At 42.2% G+C, this 14,655-nt stretch overlaps 1 protein-coding gene across 2 annotated transcripts in view; it reads left to right on the top strand.

Annotated features, from left to right (window-relative positions):
* bin3 (bridging integrator 3) overlaps positions 1-14,655 on the top strand; it is an 87,597-nt gene that overhangs the window by 51,584 nt on the left and 21,358 nt on the right. For both annotated transcript variants that reach the window (XM_057832914.1, XM_057832915.1), the window contains one exon: positions 6,905-6,945. In XM_057832914.1, coding sequence (XP_057688897.1) covers positions 6,905-6,945 — 41 coding nt within the window. The remainder of the gene's footprint in view (positions 1-6,904; positions 6,946-14,655) is intronic.

Genomic DNA, 14,655 nt, shown 5'->3' with positions numbered 1-14,655 from the left:
GACAGCAGCGGAGTCGCAGGAGTCTGCTGGCGGGACAGCAGCGGAGTCGTCTGCTGGCGGGACAGCAGCGGAGTCGTCTGCTGGCGGGACAGCAGCGGAGTCGCAGGAGTCTGCTGGCGGGACAGCAGCGGAGTCGCAGGAGTCTGCTGGCGGGACAGCAGCGGAGTCGTTGTCGTCGTCGTCTGCTGGCGGGACAGCGCCTGAGTCGTTGTCGTCGTCGTCTGCTGGCGTGACAGCAGCGGAGTGGTCGTCGTCTGCTGGCGTGACAGCAGCGGAGTGGTCGTCGTCTGCTGGCGTGACAGCAGCGGAGTGGTCGTCGTCTGCTGGCGTGACAGCAGCGGAGTGGTCGTCGTCTGCTGGCGTGACAGCAGCGGAGTGGTTGTCGTCTGCTGGCGTGACAGCAGCGGAGTCGTCGTCGTCGTCGTCTGCTGGCGGGACAGCAGCGGAGTCGCAGGGGAAAACAGGAGTGGTCGGCGCGGGCAAAAGACTGCGGGGAGTCGGCGCGGGCACTGGAACGAAGGTCAGACGGCGAGGCGCCGGGACAGGGACTAGGCGACGAGGCGCCGGGACGGGCACCTCGGGCAGCTTGGACGTTGGCGCGGGCACTAGACTGCGTGGAGTCTGCGCGGGCACTGGAACGGAGGCCAGACGGCGAGGTGCCGGGACAGGGAGTAGGCGACGAGGCGCCGGGACGGGCACCTCGGGCAGCTTGGACGTTGGCGCGGGCACTGGACTGCGTGGAGTCAGCGCAGGCACTGGAACGGAGGCCAGACGGCGAGGTGCCGGGACAGGGACTAGGCGACGAGGCGCCGGGACAGGGACTAGGCGACGAGGCGCCGGGACGGGCACCTCGGGCAGCTTGGACGTCGGCGCGGGCACTTGACTGCGGGGAGCCGGCGCTGGAGGAACTTGACTGCGGGGAGCCGGCGCTGGAGGAACTTGACTGCGGGGAGCCGGCGCTGGAGGAACTTGACTGCGGGGAGCCGGCGCGGGAGCCACTTGACTGCGGGGAGCCGGCGCGGGAGCCACTTGACTGCGGGGAGCCGGCGCGGGAGCCACTTGACTGCGGAGAGTCGGCGCGGGAGCCACTTGACTGCGGAGAGTCGGCGCGGGAGCCACTTGACTGCAGAGAGTCGGCGCGGGAGCCACTTGACTGCGGGGAGCCGGCGCGGAAGCTTCGGGAACCCACGACGTCAGCACTGCCGCGCGCCGTCGGCGTTGACGGCCACGCCGAGGCTTTTGCTGAGTGCCTTCAGGTGGCAGGGGCGGCAGAATAGCCCCATTAGGCCGCAGTGAGCCTGGGCGTCCCCGCAGACCACCCCGGGGGGGTCCCCGATAGATGGCCCAACGGGATCCCAGGTAGGAGTCTTTGGCCAAGATTTCAGAACGGGACACCAAGTGCGACGGGTGGAAAGAAAAATTACCAGGGGAAACAGAGGGCGTGAAATCAAAATCCAGGTCGGAGTCAGAATCAGAGTCCAAAAATATATGCCGAGGGAACACAAAATCGGGGGAACGGGCAGAAAGCCGTCGGCGAGCATGCCGGTGCCGGTTGTTTCCCGCTGGGTCCACTAGTGGCTGCGTCATTCTGTCAGGGAATGCTGGACAGGCAGGTGTGTGTGGACCCAAACGCAGGAAACAAAATGCAAGGCAGGAGGCAGAAGGCAATGAACTCAAAAAACGTTTTAATTATAACTAACAAAAACACAAAGTACAAACAAAACCACTGGGGATCAAAGGGCAAGATTAAAACAAAACTTACTTAAATCAGAGGAACTGGTACACGAGGGCTTGGAACGGACTTGAAGTTTGGCAGAGACGGACATAGACATAGACATAGACAATGACGCAACAAAAGGTGACAAGGAACTGGGTCATTATATACACATGCAGACAAGGGGTAACGAGACGAGGAACAGCTGGGTAACACAGGTGGATGCAGATTGCAGGATACACTGGGAGAACACACACAGGTGAAATCAATGGGTAATCACAGAGACAAGTCACACTAGGAAAAACCCAACACAAAACCTAACACCCAGCTTCATTGGCAAGATAAAAGCTACATCCTTGTCAATCATAGTTAACTTTGAATAACAGACTCCAGGGCACTGCTGAGAAAGAAATGCAGCAGGAGGGCGAGTGAGAGGCTGTACGAGCATTCAGCAGAAAAACATAAATATATATTTTTGATTAAAAACCCAATCCTTTTCACCCGATTCTGATCCTCTGAAAAATCGGCCAGAATTCCGATCACGTGATCGGATCGGGACATCCCTAGTTTGTATTAATTGGACATCTATCATTGGCGACGGCAGGTCCAATATTGTTTTTCAATTTTTGAGTGTTATCACTAAGCCTGTCGCAATATGCAATAATTCCATTTATCGCGCGGTATATAAAAATGATGACGGTAATTTTCCTGCTGCGATTTATCGCCTCGCGTGCACGTGCGCGCGCGTGTAGCACGCGGTTGCCGCTGATGTGTGGCAGACGTGCTTGACAGCGCTGTTTAAAGTTCAGCTTCCTTGTGCCACTCTGTTTTATTAACTTCTGGGTATGTTTGTTTTATACATTTGAGTTTGAGTGACCGTCATTTAATGGATGGAGGCACTCGGGCCGAGTGCACTGTCGGCGCACAGCAATGAGCGAGCGGAATGAGGAAGAGGACGAACCAGTCTGCAAAATGTTTCTGGAGGTTGTTTCAACAAAGATGACCAACAGAATAAATCTACATGATCATTTGAAACACTATCATCCTCTCCAGTTTTCACTGCTTAGTTTGAAAACTGCCTCGTAACAAGCAGAGCCTCCTCCTCGCGTTAATTGACAATTAGAGGTATTCGCTTGATGTGAGAAATACAGACGACACCGCGCAAAATAGCGTTCCCTCACGGAAAGTGAAGTCAGCTTCACGAGCCACGTTTACATGCTGACTTTTATTCATACCGATTCAAATCATTCCGAATGGAAATTTCAGATCAGCTGTTTACATGTCACTTCATCTATTCCGATCCAGCGTTTACATGTGACTGCCTTTATTCCGAAAGGACGTTTGACAACTGCCGTCTGACATGCGCAGATTAATCAAAACAAAGCGTCACGTTGCAAAACATGGAGATCGATCGTCGGAGTGCTGCTGTTTTAACTTTAACCCACTTGTTGTGTTTGTGGGGTCGTATCCGCTTCTGCTGTTTTGCTCTTTTGCCTTGTAGTAGCCGGTTTTCCACCGGTTTCTAATCTGGTCAACGCTCCGGTCTATTCCGGCCTCGTGTAACCTCTCGTGAACTTTTTTAAATAGTTCACTGTTCCTCGTTTTACGCCCGTCTAAACGAGCAATTATATTCAATTCTTTTAAAGTTTGAATTAAATACAATCTTTCCGCCGGACTCCAATTAGGTGCGCTGTGCTTGGAAGCCATGTTGCAAGTGACGTTACTTACGACACAAAGTGACGTCACCACGTCAGTACAGAGCATGTGCAGAAAGAACGCAACCAGACACCATTCCGCTTCCCTGTTTACATGATATAATTTTACTTCTAATCGGTTTGGGAAAAGGAATATTCCACCCCTGTGAATCGGAATGAAATTCCATTCGGTTTGGGCCTGTTCATTCCGAATGAGGTGTTTATATGGAACACATTTATTCGGTTTGAACAAATATTCCGATTGTAATTGGAATATTTGGCTCCATGTAAACGTGGCAACTGCTGAAGAAGTGAGACCGTTTTACCTCTGTTTAATGATATTTAATATCTTTGGGAGACAAATTTTTGGTTATTGCTACTTAGTCTATTTTTCTCTGTTGTTGTTGAAGTGCAATTACAGTGACTGCAACTTTATACCTATGTGCCTAAATGCTTGTTATTAAGTGCAATTTTAGCTTTTCTTGAAAAAAGACATTTTATTCATTATGTGTTTCTGTGCGGTATTAATATTGTTGTCTTTTACTTGAAAGAGGCATGGTCTATTGTTTTTAGTTGTGATTTCTTAAAAGGTATTTTTTAATTTAAAAGTAAACATTTATTATTTATTTAAATGGGTGTAATTGATCTATTAATATATACTGTATTCTCTGTATTCTATATTCTGTTATTGTAAATCAGTTAAAAGGGGACGGGACTTGATAAGCATATGCTTCTCTCGTCAGCCCTTGTCTTTTCTTCGGTTTTATCGGGTACTCATATCACATCTTGCAACTGTCAATGATACCGATGATGATGACAATAAATAAATAAACGCTCAAAAAAATTTTTTTTTGCGGGGGGGGGCACCGCAATAATATCGTATATCGCAATCATTTATAAGATAATTTATGGCCCACTAAAATTTGTTATCGCGACAGGCCTAGTTATCACGGACTATAACCAGTTTGTGTTTATTCATTTTAGAGTTTTTAGACTTTTTAACCGACGTCCCGATGTTGTCCAACTGCAAAATTCTAATGCCAATATCAAACCGATTCCAATATATACGGTCGTGCACTTAACATTTTATGGCTAATTTTATTGTGATGCTTTAATAATGATAATGCTTACATAACAAATCCCAAGCATCTTAGTTTAAAGACATCTAATGATCAATAAACATAACTGCTGTGTTACGCTGTGACCAGCTCTTGTACAAAGACAGAAGGCTTCTGTATGCACTTTGAAGTCAACATGCATATTGGCCCAAAACCGATAATGAAAAACCAATGTGGTTATTATCCGATATCGTTTTAAAATGCTTTTATCAGTCGACATTATTGGCTACCCGATAGTATCGGACACTTCAAACTTTTATTGAATTAAATTTTTTGGAACATTTCATTTTTCATTTTATTTTTTTCATATACTGTATATATAATATGAAATGATTAATTCTAAGAAAAAATATATATGAAGAGACTTGGCATCCACATATGTGAAAATCTTATTTTGACTCATACAGGCCACACTTGTATACCAAATGTTAATTATGTGGTCGTATGTAGGGATGCCAGGTCTTTATGGGGTTAAGACAAAGCACAGCAACAAAAACACTCACTTGCCCTATAGACCCTACCCACGTGACGTCACAACTCCGCTCTCCTGAATGGTACCGCCCAATTGTCCGTCAAAACATAGTGTTAACCTGTTACGGCTACGTACATTCCTCCTATTTACGGCGTGTTTTTCTGCTCCTTAACATTAATAATCAAAATGGTGAAGGCGTGTGTGGCTGTTGGTTGCACTAACAGAGAAGATGGAAGGAGAGACTTGAAGTTTTACCGTATTCCGAGGGATCCAAAGAGGAGAGCGAAATGGACGGCTGCAATTCGACGTGAAAACTGGGCACCAAAAAATCACCACAGACTATGTAGTAGTCATTTTATATCCGGTAAGATGCATTTAAGATATACTTAGAGGGTTTTGGGCTGACAAATAACCACAATTAAGATCATTGCTAGGCTAATCGCCGACAACATACACGTATGTATGTAGTGAGAGTGCTATCGCTAAACCATATAAACATTAAAAGCCTTAACTCCATTGACAAACGACATGAAATACATTAGACTTGACAGTGGATGTTAGCAATAACAAAAGATTTTGAATTGAAAATTTCGTAACTCACCTTTCCAAGCACAAGATAGATTCCTGCCGAATTTTCGTGGACGAGGACCTGTTTCACCCAACCAGCAACGAAGTATTTATAAGCCTCCAAGCTCTTGAAGTTTTTCAAATTTTCGTGAGAATAGGCTGATTTTGTGTGGACAAGATAATTGTAAATATCAGCGTAGCAGATGTCAGGCAGACAGGGCGAAGACAGTGGGTCGAAAAACATCGATTTGGGCATCAAATAAACGAAGCTTTTCCACATAACGCCTTTTATGCAACACATCCAGTCAGTTTACGGCATCAGAAAGCACCAGGTCTTCCATGAAATGCATTTTAAATTCCTCGATCAATTGAAACCAATGCTAATACAGAGACAAAATGACGGACAAGTGGGCGGAACCATACAGCGAGCACGTGGTTTTGTGACGTCGGTGGGTAGGGTCTATAAAGTGTTCAACCTGTTTTGTTGTTTTTTTTAACTGAGTTTTTTTTTTACAGCGTCATTGTTGGTTAGCAATAAGCTAGCTGGTGTTTCAAAATTATTATTTTTTGTATTTAGTACACAGTATATCCGATTTTTCTTTGTGTGTGAAATCCCTCAACATTTGACACCTTGGATCACCAAATTGATCAAAACATTTTCTGATCTTTTTCCGATTTTTAATCGCCCAATGCATCTTGATCTACTTTACTCTGTTGAAAGATCGTCATTTTGATTCTTCAAAGAAACTTTATGAATTGTTTGCAAACTTCTCATGCTGAGGCTGGAGGCCATGAAATGAGATGTTCGTTTACCTCCGTTTAACACACACATACACAAAGCACCCTCTTGTCTTCTTTGCCCTCGCCTCTTAATTCTGCCAACCAGAAGGAAAATGTACTGAGAAGAAAAAAAAAAGATAAACTGTTATTGTTTAAAGTGTTTGTTTGTGAAGAACTTTCATCTTGTATGGCGGCCCACCTTCCCCAGGATTTGAAATCAGTGAGGCTTTGCTTTCATGTCCGTCCCCTGACAGTTGCATCCTTTTGTACATCAAGCTTGATGAATATTCAGGGGTTTAACCTCAGGGTTTGCGTGCAATAAAATCATCACCAAAGTCTCGTATTTTTTTCTTTCGTTAGTTCCTTTTCCCTACTTTCCCCCACACAAATTATCTCTCTTATCATGAGTGCTCGTTTCAAAATTTAAGTTGTCATTTATGCAGCGACATTGTTGCTAATGACTGAGAAATTAGTAGGGATTTCATTTGAGCTTTACTCACTTTGACAATTTGAGATTTTACCATCTTTTGATGCTGTTTTCCTCTTGATTACATTGTAGGTCAACCAGATTCAGAAGACTGTTATCGACCCTCTGAAAAAGTAAGTCTTGTTTCAATGTTTTATCTTTTTTGGAATGGGGCTTACCTACTTTGCATGGCTTAACTCACTATTGGCATTTTTTGTTTGATTGTTTCAAAATTTGTCATTTCTAATCAGAATACAACGATGGCACTTGTTTCACTTCACAAAGTACAAAATAGACATGCAACCTCTTAACACGACGCTCAACCTTGGGGGGTCTAAAACTTGGAAATCTTGATGAATTGTCTTAGAAATCCATTGAATTTTGTCTGGTTGTCCTTAAAGTCCTGTGAATGTTGTTATATTTATTGGCTATCACAAGAAGTGTGGCGATTGTGAGTGATAATATTGATTCTTTTGGGAGTAAATCAAACAAGGCCAATCGATGCTAATTTTCGTTAGCGTTTTGAATGGCCTATTAAACTATTTTAGCATTGAGCATCGGGTTTGTTCCGTAAATGAAATATATTTTGTATTTTAATCCTCAGTATGTTTAATTTTCATTTTTATATACAGCGGTACCTCTACTTACGAAATTAATTGATTCTGGAAGTAGTATCGTAAACTCAAAATTCCGTGAGTAGAAACGCGTTTTTCATGTAAATGCCCTAATCCGTTCCAAGCCCCCCAAAATTCAGACTTAAATCTTTTATAAAGCATAAAAATGCATCAAAACATGTTACGATTAGATTATCGCACAATAAACATAAAGTGAGAGTTGTGCATAATGTAAAAAACAAAGAATTGAGTAAAGAATAAAAGTTAATACACTCACGTTAAACTGTCAGAAAAACTCATGGGCTGAATGAAGACACATACGCATACAGTAGAGGTCCTCTTAGCCAATTGGGTGCCACGGAAGATGCTATGCAATAGCCAGTGGCAGAGCAGCTACAAGTATGTTACATTCAGTAAACTCTGGGAGCTGCGAGTAGCAGCCCATACTCTTTTTTTTTTTTTTTTTTTTTCTCCCTCTCGTATCCTGAAATTTCTTTCGTAACAAGAGGCAATGTTTTCCCGTTGATGCGTGCTGTAACCTGAAAATTTTATTTAGAATAGAATTGTCGAGACGTTCATAAGTAAAAATACCATTGTATGTTTATTGTTACAGTAGACCTCAACTGGAGTATAATAAACATGTAGTTTATTCATCTATTTTTTTTTTTAAACAAAGTTACTTCCATGTTCCAAATATCAGCATAATTGGTTTAGAACGCAATCTGCGATTAAAAATGCTTTTTTTTTTTTTTTGGGAAGTTGGGCAACCATGACTGTCAGTGGTGGCTGCAAATGGTATACACTATGTTCTGCGTTTTGTTCAATCAAGCGTGTTAAGGAAAATATCGTCTCCTGCTCCGCCCAAATGCATGATGGGAAGTTGGGCAACCATGACTGTCAGTGGTGGCTGCAAATGGTATACAGTATGTTCTGCGTTGTGCTCAATTAAGCGTGTTAAGAAAAATATCACCTCCTGCGCCGCCCAAATGCATGATGGGAAGTTGGGAAACCATGACTGTTAGTAGTGGCTGCAAATGGTATACAGTATGTACAGCATTGTGCTCAATTAAGCGAGTCGAGAAAAGGATCGTCTCCTTTCATTCCTCCCCACGTTGTTCGCCACAATACTTATATTTGTTGTGAAAGCGTTGCCAAAGCTTAAGCGAATAAAAGGCGTGGTCCAAAGAACGCCTGTGTCCACTCGCATTTCCCTGCCTTTTCGCTCTCAATGTGCTAAAATGTCGTCATTGTAAACTGTTTGGGGCAACGCATGAACGGGTCATTCTGTGCATACGGTAATTGTGTTAAATATTTTAACGTGATTAATTTAAAAAACTATTACTGCCCGTTAACGCGATAAATTTGACAGCCCTAGAATATATCTTTTTTCACTTTTCAGATCCACCCCCTGCCATGACCAAAAATCCATCCAGGGCAGGGCAAGAGGTAGAACCAGAGGCATGAAACGGACCCTTCGTAGATTTTTAGTTTCATTGGGTTAGGGAATCGAACAAGTTTCATGACAATAATTTGTATAGTTTTACCACATTTGGAATTTAAATTACTCCATGCTCATTTTCTCTGTCTCTTATCAACTACTTATCAGTGGTTAAAACCTTACTGAGATTTATAGTTTATCAGTAATCAAGCAATTTGTGTGATTTTCCTTATTTGGCATTTAAAATTCTTTAACTTTAACTGGTTATGACAGTTTGAAAAATTTAAAGATTTGGGAAAAAATTCATGACACCATCAGTTGACAAGACAGCTCCCACAGACATTGCCACGCCTTCCCGTAGGGGGCATGACCCAGGCAAAACGTTGATTTGGCTTTCAGTATGATGAAGTCAAACACACACTGTGTTCTAATGCTAGATTTAGGTAGAAATAGGACGAAGGTTTTACTGCATACAAGCAGGCAGGTGTGTCTCAAGAGTGATTTGATCGAGGATTCAAGATAATCATTATATTAAATAGCACCATGCATGCACTTTGAAACATTGTGAAAAACATCCATGGATAAAATGAGTGGAACTTTGGCTTGATATATTTACGTAAAATGAATGATAGTTGCCTGTTTTTTGCTTTTAACCAAGAATTTAGACTGTTTTACATTCATATCTATAGAAATTCCACGATTTAAGCATTTATTTAAAAGAATTTTCAACTTAAAAAGGTCTTTGTTTTGTGACGGCCGCCATGTGGGATTTTGTAAAAAAAAAAAAAAAAATAAATAAATAAAGTTGCTATTTCTGGTAAAAACTTGATTGATGATTGATGATATATTAAATTTTGCAATTGATCCTGAAAATATAGGTGATTATCTCTGCATTTGGATGGAATGACTTTGAATGTTTTGATGCCGCTGCTCATAGAGACTCATATATGCCTAAGGGAGGTGCCTGTTTTGGTTTAAGGTCGCTAGTGGCTTTGGTTTTGAAAATATTTGAATTTTAAGTTTTTTAAAAAAGGGCCCCCAACGGATCGGCCCCGAGCCCCGTCCTACCAACTGATAGTGAAGTCTATGGTTTATAAATACTCATCAAAAAATCAACCCCTAATTTCGCATAAAAAATGCTCAGAGCGTATAGGGTTAAGCAACAGTCTCTCACATGAGGCATTTATATTAAGTGTTGTATTTATCTTTGAATCATTCAATGCCATTGACGGTGATCAACGTCCAATGCTTTTTAACAAGGAGGGATGGGATCGCTACCAGCTCCTCCCAGTCAAAAAGGGTCGGACGTCTATCACTGTTAATGGCAGCCAAGTACTTAAGAAGTACTGTCCAGTACTGTTCAGTGTGACAAGTGTAGTCAAGGACCGGAAGAACCACGGTGTGCTTTCGTAAAATAGAACAAGGGTCGGAGCTGTTGTGGATATGTGTCTGGAAGACAGTTTATACGGTTGTTATTCCTAATAGTCGCCCCCATCCGAGTAGTCAGCGAGTGCTATTCCATTCATTCGGCTGTTTTTTTTTTTCTTCTTGCTTTCATACGCATGCACGCGCACAGGCATGCAAAGCAGAGGTACTTAAGGGAGTGGTTGGATACTCCCACTCATCTTCCGGAAGGCTTGTTAAGGTTTTGCTTCCTCCCGTGACTCCTCCCAAGACTTTATGCTGCATCCCCCCCAACAGAAGCATTTAATATAATTTAACCCTTCACCCGCAGATTAAAAAAAATCAACCAAACAAAAGGTCTTAGATTCCTTTTGAAGACTTGTGGGTCAGTGTTGGTGTATGAGTTAGTACTTTCTTTTCTGCTTAACTCCGGTGGCGGAGAAATGACAGGATGAAATGGTTCTAATTTCCTCTTCCTGGTGGGCGGCGGGCGGACGTGTGGGCCGGCTGAGAATATGGCAAAGGGCCCAGTTTCCTGGGCCCAGAGCAGCGAATCGGTTGAGAAAAGAGAAGTGTCACAAGATGGTGCAAGCTCTCAAGCATACTTAAGCATAACAAGCTGTGAAATTGGCCGTTTACGCCGTCACATCAGTCTGAAACTTTTAATGTCATTTCTTCGTTCATTAACATGTCGGCTTTTTACAAACATGACAACTCATTAGTTAATCCAAGTGTCCATCTTGCCTAAAAGCTACTATATATTTTTTTAAAGCTTCCATTACGATTCCATTAGTCTCTCACTAATGAAAATGTCCCCATTGTTTACTTCACATCTAAATACTATTAGGGATTTTGTATTGTGAGAAAAGTTATTAATGGAAAGGCATCGACAATGCACACGTGTTTGATTAGTTACCTTCTTTAAAATGTTAGTTTGTAGTTTAAATGCTTAAAAATGTGTAAACACACACACACGAATTCACGCGTTCATGGTCTGAGGCTCTGTCTTTTCTATCTTGTCGCCCAGATGTGCACTTAATCCACCCAGCAGGGTCCCTGAATGACATCATGGTGTTTATGTGAGGGGAGGGGATGGGAGTGCGTGGGCATGGAGGTATTTGTGTTATCTGGGCCTCCTAGCCTTACCCTTTGTACACTTTGTGGTAAGACTGTTTGGAGATTTATGCCTTGACTTGAGCTGGGACTGCCCCTGGTTTAGGCCTAGAACCAACTGGACATTTGTGCCTCAATTATGTCGTTAAGAGAGTTTTTAAGGTTTTCCAGAGTTTGGATTCTCGTAATCCAATTGCGTTTTAAGGTCATACGCATTTCGTTATCCCCGCATTTGTTCAAAACCTGAATAGAGATCAGAATTTCTCTGGAAATGTTTTAATTAATTACATTTAGGCATAAAATGAAGTTAACTGCTCACTGTTTGATAATGGAAGAATTTTGTGTTCTTCAGTTTCATCATTTTTTCCCCCTTCACCGCTTTCTTTCAAAAAAAAAAAAAAAAAACATTGGCCACACTATGTGCATTTTTTTGTGAAGGTTTTTGGTACAATTGGCCCGAGCCGAATTCTTTACCCTAATTTACCCTTTACCCTGAATCAACTGTTAAAAGTTGTTAAAATTGCTCCCATTATTGCATTAGTTCCCTTCTCTCTACTTTCGACATATGAAAGTTTTAAAACTGTTTCATCATTTAATGACAGATTCAAGTCAAGATTTTGCCGATTTAGAAGTATTTTAGATAAAAAGTTACTTAGGTTTGCTAGGAAGGTACTCTACAACAGAGCCGTCCTAAAAAGTCTACTGCTTTAAGATGGCGGCTGTCTACTAACGCATTTAGTGCCATGTCTGTCATTTTGCATCTAGTTATATCTATATACAGTACATGTGATATCTACCATGTCTACCATATCTACCATAACATGCGGGCATAGTTTGTAGGCTATCGGCTACAACATGTATTATTGGAGCTACCTAGCATCGCGTTTGCTCGGCGTCACAACTTTCTTGCTCCTCCGCACTCCTGCTCTGCTCTGTCGTCTCGGTGAGTCAGTCTCCCTCAGACTTTTCAACCAATATACTAACGCATAGTAACGCATGCCTTTCCGTCCTCAGTAACGGTAACGGCGTTGCCAAGATGAGAAAAGTAATTGATTAGATTACCCACTACTGAAAAAAATAACGCCGTTAGTAACGCTGTTATATTGTAACGCCGTTATTAACAACACTGCTTATAACTAGAGCTGGGAATCTTTGGGCACCTAACGATTCAATTACGATTATGATTCAGAGGCTCCGATTCGATTATAAAACGATTATTGATGCACCCCCCCCCCTTTTTTTTTTTTTTTTTTTTTAATGTTTTGTACATTAGTTCCAAAATTGTTCAAAAATACTTTCAGGCTAAACCAAACTACTATTTCAGTATCAAGTTAACATATAGCAGTAAAAAAATATACAAAAATAACAGTAAATAAAAAACTCCAGTCCCCATTCTGTATCAGCAGTTTTAAACTACATTCAATTAATTTAATGTTGTGAATCAACCGTTAAAGTTGTTAAAATTGTTCCTGTTATTCCATAATTTCCCTTTTGTCTACTTTCGACATGTAAAAGTTTTAAAACTATTTTAAAGATAGATTCAAGTCAATATTTTACCGATTTAGGAGTATTTTAGATAAAAAGTTAATTAGGTTTGCTTGGAAGGTTCGCTACAACAGCCTTGCAGGGAAATGTACTGCTTTAAGATGGCGGCCGTTTACTAATGCCCGCCTCTCGCTTTTTGTAGATGTGCTGCTAACGCTACCGAATCTATAGTGCATCTAGTCCTATATAAATGATATCTACCGTAACATTATGTGGATGTACTTTGTAGCAGCTTTTCGGCAGCAGTCAGGTATGTTGTTGTGTTTTTTTATCTCGTGGCATGAGTTGAGCTGGAGCCGTGAGTTGAGCATTGGCATTACCCGATGGGCCGGGTAATGTAAAGTATGATGTTTAGCTACTCTCGCTCCGTTCCTCATTGTCCCGAAGACCGAGCGGCGCGCTGAGTGTGTTGTACTTCCGCTTTCCTTGCATATTTCAATAATCGGAATTTGGATGTTTGTGAATCGTTCTCGAATCTTCCACGGCCGAATCGCGAGTAATCTAAGAATCGGAAATTTTGCACACCTCTACTTATAACACACCAGTTTGGTGAAAAGGTGTCCTCTTGATGGGTTGCAGCAAAAACCCGCACCCACAGCGGCCCTTTGTGGAATAGTTTGCCCACCCCTGGTTTAGAATATGTATTTTGGTACAAAACACCGTAATTTATATTTCGATGTTTTATTTATTTTATTTTTTTAATTAGGCGTTCAAATGTTGAGGTTGCACTGGAACAGTGTTTTGGACCTTAGGGTATTTGCTGTTGCTTTCTTTCCAAAGTAGCAGCATTTGTGAGTTTTGATCAACAAAGCATAAGCAAGTTGCAGCAGATCAAACTCCCACTCATATGTTTGTCTCTATTGCTCTCACACACATATACACACACACACACACACACACATGCGCATTCGCTCTAGAGACCAACTGCTCCTGAAGCAGGTGGAAGCTGTTTTGCATGCACAACAGCATATTTAACTAAACTTTACTTTAGAGGTTAGCACATAAACAATTCCTCCTTCCGTCCTTCTTGTGGTCTAGAGTGTATTTTTTGCACTTGTTAGTTATGTGGTGGCGCTGGCGTGGAGCGACGGCAGCTTCCTAGACTGAGGGTGTTTAAACTAGACTTTGGCTTGGCACGCTGGGCCGACTGCCCCATTTGCGGACTGGCACTGCTTCATAAACACACGTTTCAGCCTGTCTGTTCACTACACCCTGATCTATCACATGGACAGAGGTGTGTGTGTGTATTAAGGACCCTGTCATCTGATTGGTGGTTGACAGAGGTGGGCAGTAACCATACACGGAGATTGAGGCTGGCCAGGCAGGGCAGTGACCCCCGCGCCCTTTTCCCAGCCAGTAACTGAAAAATTTCATGTTCATAATGGATCAAAATGATTTTTCAACCAGATCATACGATTAGCACCTTAAAAACCCTAACCCTACTGACCGAGCATATATCTTGTAAGTTAATTTTATGACTGACACTGCGTTTAGGGGTCATCAATTTTATTCCCCCCCCTAAAAGTCAAACTCCACCAATGGTAGTAACGCATTACATTTACTCACTTACATTCACTTGAGTAACTTTTTGAAAAAATGTATTTCTAAGAGAGTTTTTATCACAGCATACTTTTAATTGAGTAGATCTGTGAAGAGGCAACGCTACTGTTTCTCTGCTACTTTGGACTATACTAGAGTCATTATAATTTTCCTCTTTATTCTACATATTA

Source organism: Corythoichthys intestinalis, chromosome 3, assembly GCF_030265065.1.
Source record: "Corythoichthys intestinalis isolate RoL2023-P3 chromosome 3, ASM3026506v1, whole genome shotgun sequence".
Taxonomy (NCBI): domain Eukaryota; kingdom Metazoa; phylum Chordata; class Actinopteri; order Syngnathiformes; family Syngnathidae; genus Corythoichthys; species Corythoichthys intestinalis.
The sequence above is the reverse complement of the archived record's forward strand: the minus strand, read 5'-3'. Positions and strand labels throughout refer to the sequence as shown.